Here is an 18,496-nt window from a genome sequence, read left to right as displayed (position 1 = left end):
CTTAAAAAAGGAAGGTGAGAATAAAGCTGAGCCCAGACAAAGTAAATATTGATTGATTTGTTCTTGCAAAAATGGCCAAGGTTTCTGCCAAAGTCAAGGAACAGAGGTTTCCTCATTATTCTTCTCCCTTCCTGGCCAGCAGCATTACAGGCCTCAGACTGGTTGAGTCTACAACCCTTCTGGCTGACACTGAGGATCTTTTTAAAGTGCCAGTTCTCCAAATGTTGGGTATTGTGATGAATATTTAACAGCTAAGGGTAAAATAAGCCAAATTCCAAAGTCCCTTTAGTGAAGGAGCTTGGTTTTTCTTTGGACAACCTCTGGTTTACGTCTTTTAATCAAGGAAAGCTGCAGTCCCATGGTGTCAGGTCATGTGCAGCCATGATTGACACTAGTGCATTTCATAGTTAAATGCTTAACTTGCAAGATCAGCATTTGGATTATACAGCCCAAGTAAGCTTCCCCAAAGAGCACTTAAACGTGAGAGTCATAGAGTAATGGGGATTGAGTTTGGACAGGGAAAAGGGAAGGAAATAGTTATCCTAGCTCATTTTCAACGGCAGTAGTGTAATGGTAATCACTATGGGCTTTCTTTATCATAGAATCTTTAAGGTTGGAAATGACCTTTAAGATGATCAAGTCCAACTGTTGATGTAACACTGCCAAGGCCATCACTGATCCATGTCTCTAAGTGCCACATTTGCATGTGTTTTCAATACCTCCAGGGATGGTGATTCCTACTGCCCTGGGCAGCCTGTTCCAATGCTTGACATCCCTTTTGGTGAAGACAGTTTTCTTAATGTCTAATCTAAACCTCTCCTGGTACAACTTCAGGCCATTTCCTTTTGTCCTGTCACTTGTTACATGGAGAAGAGGCTGATCCCCACCTCACTCCATCCTCCTTTCAGGTAGTTGTGGAGAGCCTCCTTATCTCCAGATTAAACCCCCTCAGGTCTCTCAGCCATCCCTCATCACACTTGTGCTCCAGGCCCTGCATCAGCTTTGTTGCTCTTCTTTGGATGTGCTCCAGCATCTCAATGTCTCTCTTGTAGTGAGAGGCCCAGAACTGAACATGGTGTTTAAGGTATGGCCTCACTAGTGCCGAGTACAGGGGGACAGTCACTGTCCTGCTGGCCACACTAGTGCTGACACATGTAAGTAACCTCTTCTATTAGACCAAATGATTGAGCTGGAGTAAAAGAATGAGCGTTGGGGTGCATAAGCACCTTTTTCAGGTCTGGGCACATCTACTTCACATAGACCTCGGCATCTTCCCCAGTTCAGTAGTTCAGCTGAGACTGCTGCCAGCTGACTCCAGTCTGCATTGCTTTTGCCTGATAATCTGCCTTGGACTTGGAGCTGTGTGTGACACTTGTTAGATCTGGGGGCTAAAAACAAGAGGATTCTACTCACCTGTCCATTGTGGACTTCTCATGGGGTTGGTGAAGAAAGGACATCAATCCTTTTCATCCTGTCTTGCTCCTAGGAGGCAAATGCTGGAGGCAAGTCTAACCTCTTCTGCTCAACGGCCTCCATAAGTCATTTCTCATCCCTGCACAAACCAAGTCTGGTTCCTCCAACCTATTAAAATGAGACTGTAAGATGATCTGCTGGGAAAATACACTGCTTTGAGAACCTGAAGTAGCTCAGTGCAATCTAGGTGCAATCTTTTCACGCTGGGAGGCACCTTTGCTTCCCTAAACCCTTTAGAGTCCCGGAGATCAAAAGCTGCTTCCTTCTAATTTGGAGACACAGATACAAGGCTTTGCTCCCTTTGAAGGTTCTGTTTCTTGCCTTCTGGGGATATAAAATTCTGCAATCAGTCTGTTGTTCAGATTCCTTTCCAGCTGTGTGGTCAGCACTCGGAATTATATCCCAGAGAAGTGGACTGTTGGTGCTCAGTGGGACATTTCCTTGTAGTGAGGTCAGCTCCCTCCAGAACAACTGGAGCTGGTCCCTGACGGGACCAAGTTGAGCGTGCACTTGCTCCTAACATGATGTGTTATATGCTCTCCATTCTGAGTATTGGAATGTGTGTGAGAGGACAGTTGGGTTTCCTTCATCCTGTTGCCTTTTAGCATGGATTGGTTTGATGCTCCCCATACCCACCCAGCCCTTGGGTTGCCCAACACCTCACACTGTCTTTGCGCTTCCCTTTCAGATGTGGATGTTCTTCAAAGATTGGGCCTGTCAGGGAAAAGGCCATCGAGCAGTTGGTCCTCATCACGTACAGTTCCTCAAGGAGTCATTCCTTTTAAATCAGGGGTCATCTTCACTCAGCGAGCACGCGTCGAAGCGCCGCTCAGCACCATCCTTCCCGCAGGCTCCAGCACCGACCTGCTCCTGGTGCTGAGCCTCTGCTCCCACCGCATCAACAACGCTTTTCTCTTTGCTGTCAAGAGCAAAAAGAGGAAACTGCAGCTGGGCATCCAGTTTGTGCCTGGGAAGATCATAGTCTATGTGGGCCACAAACGCTCTGTATATTTTGATTACAATGTCCACGATGGCCAATGGCACAATCTGGCCATCAACATCCGTGGCCAGACAGTCACTTTATTTACTTCTTGTGGGAAGCGCAGAGTACATGCGGATTTGCATTATAAAAAGGACGAGGCATTGGATCCACATGGATCTTTCCTCTTCGGGAAGATAAACCAGCACTCGGTGCAGTTTGAAGGAGCCATCTGCCAGTTTGATATTTATCCTTCCGCCAAGGCAGCTCATCATTACTGTAAATACCTGAAGAAACAGTGCAGGCAAGCAGATACCTACCGGCCAAACCTGCCCCCTCTCATCCCCCTCCTTCCCAGGGATCCGAATGCCTCCCCCAGTACCCCACGGCATACAGAGCCCTCATTGCAGGGTTTAAGAAACCTGACCACTGCTGCCCCATCCTTGGAGCTTGGCAGGGTCACTGCACCCCTCAAGGCTCGGGGTTCGGGTACAACCATCGCGTGGGTATCAACCCCACCATCACTGCCAAGACTGACAACCAAAGCCACGAAGGTCACAGTGGCCCCATCTCCTGTTCCATCGAGTACTGAATCACAGCCACCCACTCGTTCGCTCCCTCGGGGCACGGTGACAACCATCAGGGTGTCCCGTCCCACCCCCAGCACACGCATGGAGAAAACTCCCCTTCCCACTGCCAAAAAGGCCCCACCAACAAGCCAGAGCCCTGCCATGGCCAGGGGGAAGGAGTCCAAGCAAGAGACCAAAAAGAAGATCAACCAAAACCCAACCGTTGAGCCCTCTAAAGCACCCGGTACTGTAAAGCCAGTGAGGAGGGTGACTGATAACACAACCAGCAACGTCCATTTTGTCACCCTAAGACAGAACCCAAGCAGTGGGCCTGTTCCAAAGAAGCACGTGCCGTCCCCCACCAGGAAAGCGGATCCTAGTAACATCCCTCTGGTGTACACCAAACCACCCCTGGGGTCTGCCCGTCCCATCTCCAGAGCCAGGGCACAGGCCCTCAACCTCACAACCCCTGCTGCCACTGATGTCTATCAGATCTTTGACCTCCTCGGACCCACTCCGTTTCCATTCTTACTGGGATATCCAGGAGTGAAAGGAGAGAGAGGACCTCAGGTAAGTTCAAGCTCTTGATGCTGACTATTCCCAGTCACAGCTCAGCTGAATGGCTGTCACACCGTAACCTACAAGGGTTTCTATAAGCTTTTAGCGGTGTGTGACAGCCCAAAATAGCACTATTATGTTTGTGATTATCACAATTTTAGCACATGTGTTGCTGTAAACTTGAGTGCTCTGTGATGGTGGATGCTCCTTAAGTTTGTGCTTAGAGGTACTGCTTCATATTAGATTTAAGAAAGGGGAAGATACAAATTACCACCTTCCTTCCTAAGAGCTGCTGCTTAAAATTTGGTGCTTAAGCTGGGTCTCTGTTCCTCACCCCTGGTTTCTCTCAGGGCCAAGAGGGCAGAACTGCTGGTCACCTTCCAAAGGAAACCCAAGTGCCTCAGAAACATGCCACAGATTATCTATTATTTAACACTGGTTATTAATTTCTTACGTACCCAAAATTCCCGTTTCCAAAAGTGCCCCATTCCCATAAATGCGAGTGCAGAGGTTGCTCCAGGATTTATGGTTTTTTAAACAAACTCTCCTCTATTTTTCTGGTGTAAATTAATTTCTTCTTATTATTCCTCAGAGCCTGCATTTAAAACGTGCAAAGAGCTTCCTTTATAGCTTTAACTACTGCATTCCACACACAATAACCACTTTCAGGGTGTGTATCTTGGCCATCGTAAAAGTGTACACACATTTTGTAATGCTAAAAGCAGTCAGGCCACACTAATTATCTGCTAGCTGCCTTTCCTTTAAGTGCAAGAATGCAAACAGGATCTTTAAACTGGCCAGCTTTTAGGAGGATTTGGTGTTCCAACCCCAGCCTTTTGCTATATTGTGTGTATGAGGGGCTGTACATGTACAAGAGTTTCTCCCAGACAGTCTTGGGTTGCCAAGTTCCAGCCTAGAGCAAATTATTACAGCTGACTTCTTAAAACAGGGAGAGAAGGGTTTACAATGGAAATATTGAGGCTGGCTGAAGGAACACAATCAACAGCACTTGAGCCTGCAGATGGGCTGATGTCTTGCAAGTGACACCTAAAGTGATAACGGTTGTATTGTAAGGCCCTGATGGGTGCTTACCTTCAAGGTCTTCATTTCCTGCCCGTCCAGTTTCAGAGCAATGTAGTAGTTTCTCTCCTTGTCATTTGGATGGGGAGTCACCATCAGGTGTGTTTTGTTCTAAGGTTCCCACTTTGAGAGGTGCAGATGCTGCCCGGGGCAGGGGGCTGCACTCCTGCCTGACTTTACAGGCACATATCCCTGATGCAGAGGCTTTGTGCTTGGAGTTTTGCTAAATCCCCGAGTAGACAGAATGAGTCTCAGTGTTTTTTCCTTCTGTGTTTCATGAAGAGTCATTTCAGGCATGTTTCCAAGGGGAGAAACGAAGCTGTCCTGAGCTCCTCCTAAACCGCTGCTTACCTGTACAGGCTAAATGTCATGGACTGCTCTGAGCTCAGTGGAATCCTGACCTTTCCCACCTTATCCCCCTGCAAGTGTCATGAGGGTGATGGAGCTTCAAGCCCCCACTTCTCCCTGCAATGTAAAGAGCTTATTACCGAACTGGAGTGGAAAATCCCTCTCAGCTTGTGAATCACAGCACAGAAACAGATTCAGGCTGTGGAGGGCTGAGGGAAGAGACGGCAGGATTTTTTCCATCCCGTCTGAGAACAACTGGAGTCCTGAATTGAGGGAAAGGAGAACATTTTGAGGCTCTGTCTGGCCTTTTCCTCTTTGACTGCTGGAAATACAGTCGGCACTTTGGGAGGGAAAGGTTATGGCTTGGCTGCGTGCGGTGCTCAATAGCTCCTGTGACTCACTTGGAGATCTTTGTACCACACTGCATTGGATGTCTCTGACGTGGGAAGGGAAAGAGGAGAAAAGACTGGAATGGGGATGACATGTTGGGAAGCTAATAGAGCACTTCCATAGCCAGATGAGCATGTTTCAGAGCGAGTGCTGATAAATGTTCTGTGCTTGAGTAATTACCTGGCGCCTGCCTCGTGCTGTTGGGCAGGCGCTTCTGATGAGGTCAGTGCAGCCCTTCCTGCTGTGCTGTGTGATATCACTGCCCAGCGCTTTTCCTGGATGGGGCTGGGAATGTCATTGATGGAGTCTGGCGCATGGATGGAGGGATAAGATGATTAAATAGTCTTCCCATTTATGTTGTCTGGTACAAGGTGTCTGAAAGAGAAATGTCACTCTGGACAGAGAAGTGTGTGTGTGAAATGGCCTTCTACCTGCTCAGCAAGGATTGGGACCACCTTGGCAATGATTAGATATAGGAAGTTCTTTACTGGGAGGGTGGTGAGGCACTGGAATGGGCTGCCCAGGGAGGTTGTGAATGCTCCATCCCTGGCAGTGTTCAAGGCCAGATTGGACAGAGCCTTGGGTGACATGGTTTAGTGTGAGGTGTCCCTGCCCATGGCAGGGAGCTGGATGATCTTAAGGTCCTTTCCAACCCAAACCATTCTATGTGATTCGATATGATTCTATATATGATTCTATGATTTATGGGCAGAGGCAGGCTGCCAGCCAGCAGCATCCTGCTTGTCCCCCTTCCACTTAAAGAGAGGGGGCCATCTTTCATCCTGCTCATCCCAAAATCAGGATGTGAATGAGAGTCGCAGTGCAAGGCAGTGATGATTCAGTGCGGGCACTGCAATTCTGGCTTTGTGAATGCCACCGAAATAACCGTGGTATAATTTTAGCTGTGCAGCAGGGCCCCATCCCCATAATTGAGGTGTCTGCAAGCACTAAAAGGATCTGTTCACCTAGCAATAAAAGGCAGAACCCTCTGTGGATTAATCCTGCGCGACCACCACCGTGCTGTGCAACAGGAAACGGAGCCACTGCATCCCACATGCAACTAGTGTCAGTGCATTAATTCTTCAGGAATGTTGGGTTTGCAGGAGGAGGGGAAGGGATGTTCTTAAAAAAGAAGAATTTCTTGGGAACCATTAATAACCACAAGCATTTGGGATCTCGGCTCTGCATTTCTTCTGGAGAGGGGGGGGAATAGCACAAACCACCCAAACATCGTGCTCAGTCAGGAAGGCAGCACTGACTCAGCAGCTGGCAAAGCTCCCTCTGGATCATCCCCACGGCTGCCCGCAGCACCTCCGCAGAGCCTTGCTTAAGATCCCCTATGCAAGCACAGGCCCCTTCAGTTAGCTTGCAGAGTGATGTGACCCCAAGCACATGGCTCAATTTGAACACCCATAAAAGCGAAAGAGACACAAGTATTTTGTTGCCAACATGTCAAGCGCTCAAGGCTTTGATGTGGTGGGTACTTGAATCCTCTGGTGGACGGGGTAGCATTTGCTTGTCTATACCAGCAGCAGGTTTAATGGGGAGATTTAGGGGGACAGTCATCCCTGACCATCAGCACTGCCTGTGGGCTGTCCATGTGCTGTGTCATACGGTAGAGCTGCAGTAAACCCCTTGCCCCGGTGCAGATGAGTGTTCCACAGCGCACCCCAAGTTGGACCTTTCTCCTCCTATATAGTGAAGCTGTAATTCCACATCTTTTTGTCCCTTATAAATGAAAGAACCCAAATACGTTGACTATGAGAAGTGTCTGAGGGTTATTTTTAGAGGAAGAAAACCTCTGGCACTGAGTGGGCTGAGTCCACTAAGAGGCGGTGGAAGCACTGAGTAACACAAGAGGAGTGGGGATGGAAGGAACATGTATCTGAGTTGGAAAAATACCCTGGGTGGAAGGATGAGCAGCCTCCAGCTCTCTGTATACTATGGTGCACAGTCAGGAGCCCTAGGTTCAATCCCATCTTGAGATGTGGTGGTATCCTGCAGGCAGCCTTCTTCCACCAGCAGATGTGTTTCTAAGTGCATCCCCAGTCTAGACTGCTTCATCTTCTGCATGAGCAGTTTGTCTCGGAGCCCTTGGAGGCTCCTTTGCTAGAGAAGCAATCCCTGCCAAATCAATCAGCCAATAGGGGAGAGAAAGAGGTGATTGGGAACACTGATAAAATATGAAGTGCTTATTTCCAGTCCTCCTTGTAGCAGAAAAGGCTGCTCAAGCTGATAGTCTGTGATAAATGGAGGAACACACAATGTGTTTGAATGTCTCTTAATGAATGAGTCATATTAATAAAAAAAAAGAGAGAATCACATGCTTTGTATAATTCATGGGAAAAGTTTCAGCCTCGCTCACACAGTTGGATCAGTGGCTTTTTGCTAATTTAACCAGAACTATCCCCAAAGGGAAATCATCTTGCAGGCGAAAGACTAAGAATCCGAGAGCTCTATTTGTGTAAAACAAAGTTGATTTTAAAGAGCAGTAGTTGAAAGGGTGATTGAGATAAATGTGCTGCAAAGGGCGTAAGGATGCCTTGTGGAAATATGCAGGTATTCTTACAAGTGATAGAGTGCGAGATCCCTCTGTTTTATTTTTTCACACCCCTTCAGACTTCTTTCCAAGGTCTGACATTGCTCAAGTCTGAAGTGCCTCCCGCAGAGATTGTTTCTGCAATGTCTCTATAGAAAAGCTGTGCTCATCAAGCTGGAATACTGACATTGCGATATGTATTGTGCTGCTGCTTTGCTCAGAATCAAGCTGTGGACAAGGGTTTGTCTCTGATAGGTGTTGTACAGACCCAGAATAAACATCTGTGTCTTTTGCAGAACTCGTATTACAAGACTGGCTTCCCACCAACACCTCTGTTCCTGCCAGACTTATGAGAGGTTTTTCTTTCTAGACTGGTTGAAACCCAGATGTGTCCAAATTTAACATGATAAGCCTGCCTTGGAGAAGAAATAACCAAAATGCTGGATGGATTTTTTTCCTCCATAAAACCCTGCAGATTTGCTTCAGGCCATATTTCAAGCTGGGTTTTAGTTTAGGTCCTGTCTCCCTCCCTGCGCAGGATGGAAAGGTGAGGAAGGGTTGGTGTATCTTTTGAAGATGAGATCTTCTCTTCCCCTTCCCTTCTCCTGAGCAGGGGGGTTTCATTCTAGTGTTGTAGCTCCTCAGTCCCTCCGTGCTGGTGCTTTCTGGATGTACAAGGCTAAACAGTACTGTGGCAATGGCCTTGCATATGAAATGTGCCTCATCTTCCTCTGGGAAGAAAACAAGACAGGTTCTCTTATCTGCAGGGCTAACGTCACTGCTCAGAACTCAATGCCAACATGGGGAGAAGCTTTTGATGTGTTTTCTGAACTCCCTTTTAAGTTGGCTTTTACCACATGCATTAGCATCTGAGAAAGAATGTTCTCCCTTCAGTCCTTGCAGTGTTTTGCACAGTGCAGGATGCCCACCCCTGCAACACAGCCTCACGTGGGATACAGGAGAGCTGCACTATTAATGGGGTACACAACATGGGAGGCAGAAATACATCAGAGAGACCCCGAGTATAGGTGGGTCAGTCCATCGGTGTGCACTAGAATATGAGATGAATTGTGTCCTGGGTAATTTGTTCCTAGGGGAATGATAATGGGAATACTCTGCTATCTGAGCAAGTCGATTCAGTAGGCATTCAGAAGGAAGCGAGTCATTTCCCACATCAACAGCACCAGTTCCTGCACTGATTATGCTTCCCTCCAAGCCCTCTCCCAGCAGGTTCAGCCTTGCTCAGGTTGTGAGATCTAAAGGCACAAGCTCCCAGTGGCAGCGCTGCAGGCAGAGGGAAGTGTGAGGAGGGTCACGATGCGGGAGAGGCAGAGATATGAGCTGGCTGATCTCAGCAGCAAGAGGAAACAGCAAGATTTCTCCTGTCCTCAGGGCCCAATGCATTTCCCTTTCAGACAACTCAGCTTAATTTTCCATTTGCAATTTGAAGCTCCAAAAGTGAAGGAAAAAGAGAGGTCCCTTTTACGCCAGGAAATTTCCCAGCAGCAGCTTAGAATAAATCCTATAATCATTTGGTGGGATCAGTCATTGTTCCTAATGCTACCGTGGGAAACTGAGAAGGGTTAAACTTTTATGTGGCTGCTATTAGCTGCTTCGCAGAGCTGTTCAGGCTGGTTAACAATTCAGCTGTTTGGCTGGAGAAGAGAGTGCGAGTATCTGCTTCTGCCCTGTTTCTCCTTGATCTCTGATTTTGCTTTGTGTGATAACAGGGGGTGTGTGTTCTCTGCCATCAGTTTGCAGAGCAGAGCAGGCAAGAGGCCAGAGAGGCAAGAAGCAAAGTGCTAGGAGCAGTAGCTCACTGCAGGAGGCTGTCAGCTCTGCTGATCTTGTGAGGTGTTCATGCAATGGGAGGGCAGGAGCAGAGAAGTGCCAGGAAAAGGAAACCTTCCTGCCTTGCGGAGCGCTTCCCTCTGCTCCCTATGGAATTCGCTAAGGATGCTATTAAAGGGCACGATGGAAAGGTCCACACAGGCTCTGGTGGGGCAGTTTAACTCTTCCCTGCACCAAGGGTGAAAGCGAAGATGTCTGTGGTGAGCATAGGGACTGCACAGGCATTACCTCCAGGCAGACTCCTGGCAGCTCACTGCATGGTGCTTTGTTGATAGACATCCCTTCCTCTCCATGTCTCGGAGCCTTACGATGGAAGTGGGACCTCATCCATCATCTGTAAGTAGCTGGGCCCTGATCCAGTCTCATTCTTCTCTGGCTGCCTCTCCCGATGTGCATTTTTCTCCCTGTGTGTTTCAGTATTGCTCTCCCCAGGCAGAGCCAGTTGTTTGACGTGGGCCTCCTGCTCGAGAGCTTGAGTTGGATGATAGAGGCATGTGTAAGGGGCAGGAGAAATGAGTCACTGGGAAGGCACAGTACACATCCGATCCAGCTACCCAGGAACTGTGTGAGAATGGAGAGGGACCTTAAAGACAGAAGGTGGTCTTGCAGTTGTGTTTCTCAGCTATCAATGTTCATTCAGCTACCCCAGTTCTCTTTCACCTTGGCTTGCTTCTGGTTTATGTATGTCACATTCTTGCCTTATGCAGTTGCCGTCGTGCCTGGCACCCTTTAGCCACTCATCCTGCAGTCACCTTATTCCTTTTGCCCTTTAGGAGAAGAATAAGAAAAGGCCAAAAGACAAACTAAACCAAAGCAAAGTGATAGGGGACTCCTGAATTACGTGCTGCTCTTTCTGTGCTGCTCCAGCCAGATGGCTTTCCCTTAGCTCCACGTTCCCACTCCAGTGCAGGCATTAACTCCCTCCTCATTTTGGCTAGCTCTAGCTTATTGTGAGCAGTCCCCATTTTTTTGAGAGGTATTTTACTCAAGTGGCCAAGTGCAATTGCAGCTGCTGTTAGCAGGAAGGTGAGAAAGATCACCTTAACTCTGGTACACAGGGAACGCAGCATAGGCAGTGGTATCTTCTCTTTCACTTCTTCATTTAGGGGTAAATGGGAATGGGTCTTTATAGAGAAGACATAAAGCACTTGAATTCATCTTTGCCAAACCCTGTTAGCTGTTGCTGCATCAGTTGCATTGGATTCATGTTTTGATAGTTATCTTCCTAACTAAAGGGAATTAAGGAACTAAGGGGATTTTATTAATAAAGCTTGGATTCTGGAGCACAATTATACACAAGGCTTAAAACCTCCCATAACCATGTGTCTATTTGCACAGCTGTATAATTGTATTATGCACGGGGCCCTGAGCTGGCACAATGGCAGGTTACGTGTTGGGTATATTGCTGAAGTGAGGGTCAGCTGTACCAATAGGGGTTGTTACTACAAAGACCAGTAATACCGTGTTAGCAGCAATGAGCACCTTGAAGAGGGGTCAGATGAAGTCTCCCAGGCTATATCTCGGCACAGGCTACAGTGCTGGGTAGTAGGAGAGTGTGATGCGGTGTTAAAGCCCATCCATGTGTTGTCTCAGTGTGGGGCATCAGCTGTTCTGTGCTGTGTACCCTCTTATGCTGTAAGACAATTTTTTACTTGTCACCTTTACTACAGATAGAACTAGCTACAGAAAACACATGTTGTGATTCATGTGATGTCCTGGCAAATCAGTATTGCAGACAGACATACCTGGGGCTTTGTTTATTCCTCCCTTTCTTTCTACGGTACCAAATCTCTGCATGACTTTGTTTAGAAGACTGCTTTTATACTAATGAATTTGCTGCTTATGAGAATCCTTGAATCATATGGGCTAATACGGTAATGGGAGGGTTGGTAGTATAAGAGTGTATTTATCAGTTAGCTCTATGGTTCAGGCGAGTTTTCTCTGTTCAGAATCTTACCCTGGGCACGAGATTTAGGGTAGGGATCTCCAAGGGTTTTGTTACTAAATCACACACTTGATGACTCCTGAAAACTGTGTTAGAGATCAAGAGCTTTCCATTCCTCCTCAGGGCCAGTAACATGATGCAGAGCCTGAGCAGCTCTGCCTGGCAGTCCTTCTGCAGGAGGCTCTGCTTAGGGTGATGGCACATGTGGGATCCTACAGTGGTGATCCCAGTGGGAAGGGAGTGGAACCAGAGCGTGGTACCCACTTGGTGCAATGCACCCATCTTCTGCCTGCCACACAGTTGGAGAGCTCAGGCTGCCTTCCAAAAGTCCTTCAGCCTGCTGCTCTGGATCTGTTTCTCCCCTGGATGCAATGAAAGCTCATCTTTTATAACAAGCTACTTGGATATAAATCCTCTGGGAGACACTTAATTAACAGTTATTCTTGTTAGACATGTTTGGCTTGGGGGAAAACAAGCTTTGAGGAGTTATTAGGGGTTGCAAATGGCTTTCCAGAAAGCTGAATTCTCCAGTCCATTGAAAAAATGAATAAATAAATGAACAAATTCAAACTCAATACATTACTGAGTATTTTTTCCTAACCTGTTTCACATCAGTGCACAGCTGGGTGCCTGATATCTCCACTTTCTTCTCACCCTCTGCCAAGGCCCCCCACTACTCTGACATGTACGAGTTGACCTCTCCTGTATTACACATTTAGGAATATCCAACGCTGACACCAATTCGATGACATTTATCCCATGCCACTTCAAAATACAAAGTGATGGGATGCAGTGAAGTTGTAATTCATGTCGAAGCCTACAGTACCAAGAGTGCCAATGTATATTGCAACACTCAATGTTCTTCCCTTGCCAAGGTGCTAACACGTTACTTGCGTGCTAGCACATAGCAGGAAACCTCAAAGCTGAGAGAGAGCTGTGTTACCCCTGTGTTACAGCATGGGTTCAGGAAGGTGGAAACACAGCTGTGATCATGGGAATGTCATCCGCAGCAGAAAGATGTGAAGGCTCTGTCCCTAATCTATGGAAATACATGCTTCTGCAGATGTTACTGTGTGTGGTGTTTTATCCCTTTATAGCAATGGTGTAATTTGAAGGGAAATAGGAGCATCACCCTGTTATAGAACCATCATTAATTCCTATTTTTATTCTTCCAGGGCCCACCAGGTCTGCCGGGCTTACCAGGACCACCTGGCAAGAGAGGTTCTCGAGTAAGTAATATTAAATTCCTATCTATTTGCACTTGAACCTGTGTGTCCTACTGCTCCAAGGGCTGTTGTATGTTCCTGTGGCTGAGTAATGATTGCTTCAAGCCCTGCTGTTGAGGTCTGGCCTTCCTCCTTTCCCTCATTCCCTGTTCAAGGTTTTCAGGAGGCCACACTGGTGATTTGCAGCCTCCCTGAGCTAAGGATTGGCATTGGAAAGGCTGGGGATGAATGTTTCCAAATGGCTGTCAGAAGAATGAGCTCTGTCTGTCTCATTTTGTTTTCAGTATCCATTCCTTCTTGCTAACCCAGTGCTGAACATGAGCTTTGGCTGCTTTTTGTTCTGTCCTTCACTCTTCCCAGCTTCCCACGGTGCTTGCTTTGAGGTCCTTCCATCACTGCGCCTTCACTAGTGGGACCACGGTCTAGGACCAAAGACTCAGCAGGCAGGGATGAGCTTTTGTGTTCCTCACACTAAGACCTGCTCCTTTTCAAGGCCTAGAACAAAATGTCTTACCTATTCAAAAAGATCCATTGTAAATTCCTCTGTTTCTTCCTCCCCACATTAACTTCTGAGGCAGATCTTTGAGCATTAAGTGTTAGGCTGAGGCCACATCTCATGCTGAGTGCTGTAACTAGCTGTGAGCAAAGCTTTCTGCATTGACCTAGCTGCAAAAGTAGTCTCCCAAAGCTGGGCAACATGCCTGACGTGGATGCTGTTAACTGTCGGCATCATTTTCATGTCAGCATGGTGCTGTCCCACAAGGTATGGTCATGGAGTCCATTTCCTGAGCACTGAACTGATGTGGGTCAGGAATCAAAAGATGCAAGTGTCTGAGGCTGGAAGAAGGGAATATTTGGATCCATGATCCAGGCAGCATCCTGGCCTGGCAGCAGCAGGAGATTTCCTCACACATACTTGGCTAAAACTCAACCCCATGTAATGTCTTTAAAGAACAACCGAGAGGCTAAAAGCTGGAGGCTGTGCATTCCCTGAGGGCACTTGTCACAGTCCTGTGAGATCTTGCAGTAACCAGTAAAGATAAATGCACCTTCTGTCTACAACAGTGAAAGCTCTGCAGGAGCCCCTGCAGCCTGGGTATGGATATCAATAGACCCAAGCATTGATTTAGGCCCTGAGTGTAAGGCAAGCAGCAAGCTCATGTGTTTTATGGACAGGATAATGGCAGTGTTCAAGGCCAGACTGGTCAGGGCTTGGAGCACCCTGCTCTAGTGGAAGGTGGCCCTGCCCATGGCAGGGGGTTGGAACTGGATGAGCTTTAAGGTCCCTTCCAACCTGAACCATTCTGTGATTAGATAAGTCCTACAGTGAAACACCAGGATGACTGGTCATGCAGCTCTGATGTCTTCTGACCTGCACCTGCATCAACAAATTGGCCAGTTCTCAGCAAGTCCCCATTAAGCTGAATGTTGTTCATGCTCACTCATGAGAGGTGTTTGGTGTTCTTGCAGTCCTGTGGTGTGCAGACTACTCTCTGTGTCATGAGACCCCAGCTGCATCCCCCTTGTGAATGACCAAATTGCATCTCTACATCCAAATTCCACTACCAAAACTTGCCTTGTTCTGACTTTCTATGTTATTCCCCAGCTGTGGCATGCTCCGTCTTATACTTAAGATGATCCTCTAAAAGACAACAATCAACAGAGCATTTTGGAGCTCATTCCCTGCCAGAGGTGCTGAGAATCATCCTAGGAGAGAGTTCCCAGTTAGGAAGCGCTCGGCACAGCTGAGCCTGGCTTGGCTTGGACCTCTGCAAAGAGGCTGTGCTAACTTTGGGAAGGGGCAGAAGGGTCAATCTGTGAATGTCTGGCCTGGAGCACTGGAGACAACTGCTCCCTGCATCCATTGTTTTGACTTTGCAACGTGTTTCTTCTAGTATTTCTCTTTCCTGTGGCTCTTTGGGCTTTCAGTGCTTCATCGCAGAGAAAAGCTGCCAGAAACTAAGACAGGCTTAGGGGAATTCTTGCATCTTTTGCTCTCATTGTGCATGAGGCACTTGAAAATACATGTGCAACGCTGCAGGGGTTATGTTCTACCTCTGCCCAACCTGATCCTCAGGCAGACCAGTTGCAGAGCCCATGGGTAACCCATGAGGTGTCCCATGAGGCTCCAAGCCCAAGAGCAGAGCTCCTTAGGGGAGGTGGATATTACGGGCAACTTTGCAGTGCTGGGTGCCAGGGGAGAGGATGGATTGTTTCTAGTCACCAGTGCAGTGAATGAGCTAAAGCATGAGGTGCAACTGCTCTTGTAGCTTGCGCAATTTCTACATTATTAATGTTTATATAATTAGTTGGCTCATGTGAAAACCTAGTAGCAGCCTCTGACTCCTGACCTTCTGTAGCTGTGAAGCCCATAAAGTTGCTCTGTTGCTGATGTAGTGCAATATTTCCACTCCTTTAAATTCTGTACTCTCTCTGGTTTGTCTCCCTTTCTCCCCCCTGTGCTGGTCAGGGTAAAATGAAAGCCCTGATGAGCTTCTGCTTTGAGCTGTGGTCAGTGGCAGTTGGTAAGCCAAGCTGGCTGATCCCATGGTTCTTTCTCTGTGCTTCCAGCAGATGAATAGATAAACCAGAAGATCAACTAGACTTGCCTGTGCAGTCTGAGTGTTGCTCATCCACGTAAGCTATGCCTCCTGGTTTGCAGTAACAAACACCAGTCTTTGTAGCAGCATGAAGGAGGTTGTGTCCAGGACACATCTCCCATTCGAGTGCATTCCAAGGCAGTGGATAGTGCAGTCTTCTTGAAAATGACCATTTCTTGATTTTGAAAAGCTAGTCCCCTGTTTAGAAGCATTGAGTTAATTTTACATTCAGTGTCATGGATCCATGGAGTTAGGTTCAGACTATACCAATGCTCTGCTCTCTGCAACTAGGAAGGCAAAGGTACATAACAAATGAAAACTGGGTGTTTCTTCTTATTGCCTAAGGGACTCCAAGGAGAAGGGGTAAATAAGTTGCTATTCTGATGATGGGAAATGATGGTTAATGAGTTTCTCAGGAGCTCTGCAAACCTGTATAGATATTGCTGTATTGGCCATATGCTTTACAGCAGGTTTCCTCTCCATATCCAGCTAGGATTGCTTTCAGCTCTTATGTCTGTATTAAAGAATCAGAGTGATAAGCAAGAGATCTGCCCACACCACTTCTCCTCAAGTAAATGTACCTTGGCAGGAGTCTGTGTAAGATCCGAGATGCATCTTGTAGGCAAGGGCAGTTTCAGCAATGAAGGGTTTCCCCAGCTTTATGTGGCATGCAGTGGGACAGCTTTCACATGGCTTTGTGTGTGAGTGGTGGCACGTGGGTACGAGCACAGCAGTTCCATGTAAAGGATGTTTTGTACTTCAACCCTCACTATTCTATGGTTCTATGACCTTTACATTGCAAAGGTTGAATGGGGAGGCAGTGACAGAGGCTGGGTTTTGCTCGCAGAGCTGTGCTAACAAGCTCGACAAGGAACTGTCAGCAAAGGGCTCCCGATGGAGCAATAACTTCTGCACCATTATGGCTTATCCCTGCCTCACCCAGGACTCAGTTAGCTTCATCCCCATGCTGTCTGCATGAGGGGCTTTTGCCAGCGCATCCATATTGATCCCAACCTGTGACTCATTCCGGTGTAGTTAGACCAGCAAACTAGTGTGCACAAAATTGCTGTGAACCATCACACTTGGTCTTGAAATCTGCCTTCCAGATGAGCTCTATGGCAATCCTAGCTATCTGTTCCCCTTCTACATGGAGGAGACAGCAAGCTGACACATGACAGACAGGAATCTGGTGGTTGTCTTCAATGCCAGGACAGCAATAATGGGAAAGTCAGGCTTTTCAAAACACTTTAATTTAGGAAGCCAGGCCCCATTGGAAGTTGATCTCCATCTGTAATAGGTGAGAAAACTCTGGTATAAGAAAAGTGGCCACACAGCAGGTCAGAGGCAGAACTGGGAATAAAAAGCCTGGCATGCTGTAATTGCTCATATTTAACCTCTCTGATACAACACAGGAGAAACCCAAATGGATGGGTGAATAGAATACAGATACGTTCCCTGCTGCTTCGGGCATCTCTTACCATCCTCCTGTGAACCTTAGCAGCCTGAAAGGCTGCAGGGTCCTGGTGTAACACATCCCTGTTACATTTGGTCTGTGGTTGCAAAAAATCTCCCTTTCCTTCAAAATGCAGGGCTTCCCTCCTAAAACAAGCAAGAACTTCTCTCAGCTGCAGAGGTTCCCCGGTACCCTCATTCCACGAGGAAGACTTTCCGATTTCTGAGTAGAAGTGTTTAAAGAAACAGTTTGTTTGGCTTCACCTCAAATATTTAGCTCGTTTTTTTTCAGCAAGCCGGAGGTCAGGGTGGGCTCTGTAGGTCAGGAGTAGAAAAAGCTGCTTTACACAGAGAAAACCCCAAGACACAGTGAGGTTTGAATGAGTCGTCATTGCTCCGACCGAAGCTTTCCAGCATTTAGCAGGAGTTTGGAGGATTTTCCCCCCCCTCCCTGTGAATGCTGGAGGGATATGGGGGGTGCTGTGCACAGTTACACTTTTGTTAATACTTGAGGGCTGTGAACCATTACGCATAAAAGAGCTTCTGTGAGCAGGGTCCCATCTCCAGGCACGTCACCGAGATGAACTGGGTGGCACAGTGCGGTCCTCAAGTAGCATCATTCATGTAGAAGACATTCCATGGAGATGGGAACCCCCTCCCCTCACTTGCAGAACACATTCAGGGATTGTTCTGGTCTCTGTGCTGTCCCATGGTAAAATTTTCCATGGAATTTCTGGTGCAAGGCTTGGAAGATCTCAGATGCAAGCTGGCATTTGCGATAGATTGGATTGTTTCAGCAGTTATAAGGGACCCAAAGTAGGTAGCTAAACAGGCACGGATACAAATAGTAATCCATGTTGTGGGATTTTGTTATTCAGTGGGGTCGGCCTTGTCCCATCCTGTGAGTGGAAAAGAGGAACGAAACTAATGCATTGATGATAAATATATTTGGGAGAATCCTACTTTTCAGATAGGAATGGGAAATTGAATTTAATTCAGGATAACATGGGTAAAATGTAGCACTACAAAGCCATTAGCTCTCAAGTTGTTCTCCATGAGAAGGCTGTTTCTGGGAGCGCTGGTTGGAGATGGGTAATTCTGGGTGCAGTAGAAGAGGAATGAACATTGACTGGGTTTAATAAACCAAGGGATGACAGCTTGGGGGCACAGTGACTGATACTGGGGTTTCCAGCTTGGTGCATGGATTAACGCATAAGGCCTGCCTGTTCAGATTTTGCCTTGCTAACAGCTCCCGAGGCGGATGCTGCCCTGTACCTTTTGTTACTCAGCCCATCAAACTGCACCACATCGCATCCTTCTCCTCTGCCAAGAATGTGGGTGTAATCACGGATTCAGGACTAACCGTGTTGGAACACATCAAGATCAGTTTTTTCCCCTTCTTTAGGACTGCTGCCAGACTACACCCTTTTCTCCCCATGTTATGGGAGCAGTTTAAAACATCTAGCACAAGCCTCACACTGGGTTA

General features: G+C 47.3%; 1 protein-coding gene across 2 annotated transcripts in view; it reads left to right on the top strand.

The window, feature by feature from the left end:
• The window catches only part of COL27A1 (collagen type XXVII alpha 1 chain), a 151,734-nt gene that overhangs the window by 12,077 nt on the left and 121,161 nt on the right, over positions 1–18,496 (top strand). For both annotated transcript variants that reach the window (XR_009747519.1, XM_061477045.1), the window contains exons 3-4: positions 2,162–3,591; positions 12,908–12,961. Coding sequence is in view for 1 of the 2 variants with exons in the window: in XM_061477045.1 (XP_061333029.1) it covers positions 2,162–3,591; positions 12,908–12,961 (1,484 nt within the window). In the remaining variant the exon portion in view is untranslated. The remainder of the gene's footprint in view (positions 1–2,161; positions 3,592–12,907; positions 12,962–18,496) is intronic.

Source organism: Pezoporus flaviventris, unplaced genomic scaffold (assembly GCF_033815535.1).
Source record: "Pezoporus flaviventris isolate CSIRO_AGI_PZ_B2104156 unplaced genomic scaffold, CSIRO_AGI_Pfla_v1 ptg000097l, whole genome shotgun sequence".
Taxonomy (NCBI): domain Eukaryota; kingdom Metazoa; phylum Chordata; class Aves; order Psittaciformes; family Psittacidae; genus Pezoporus; species Pezoporus flaviventris.
Note: the sequence above shows the minus strand (reverse complement) of the source record. Positions and strands in the feature narration are given on the sequence as shown.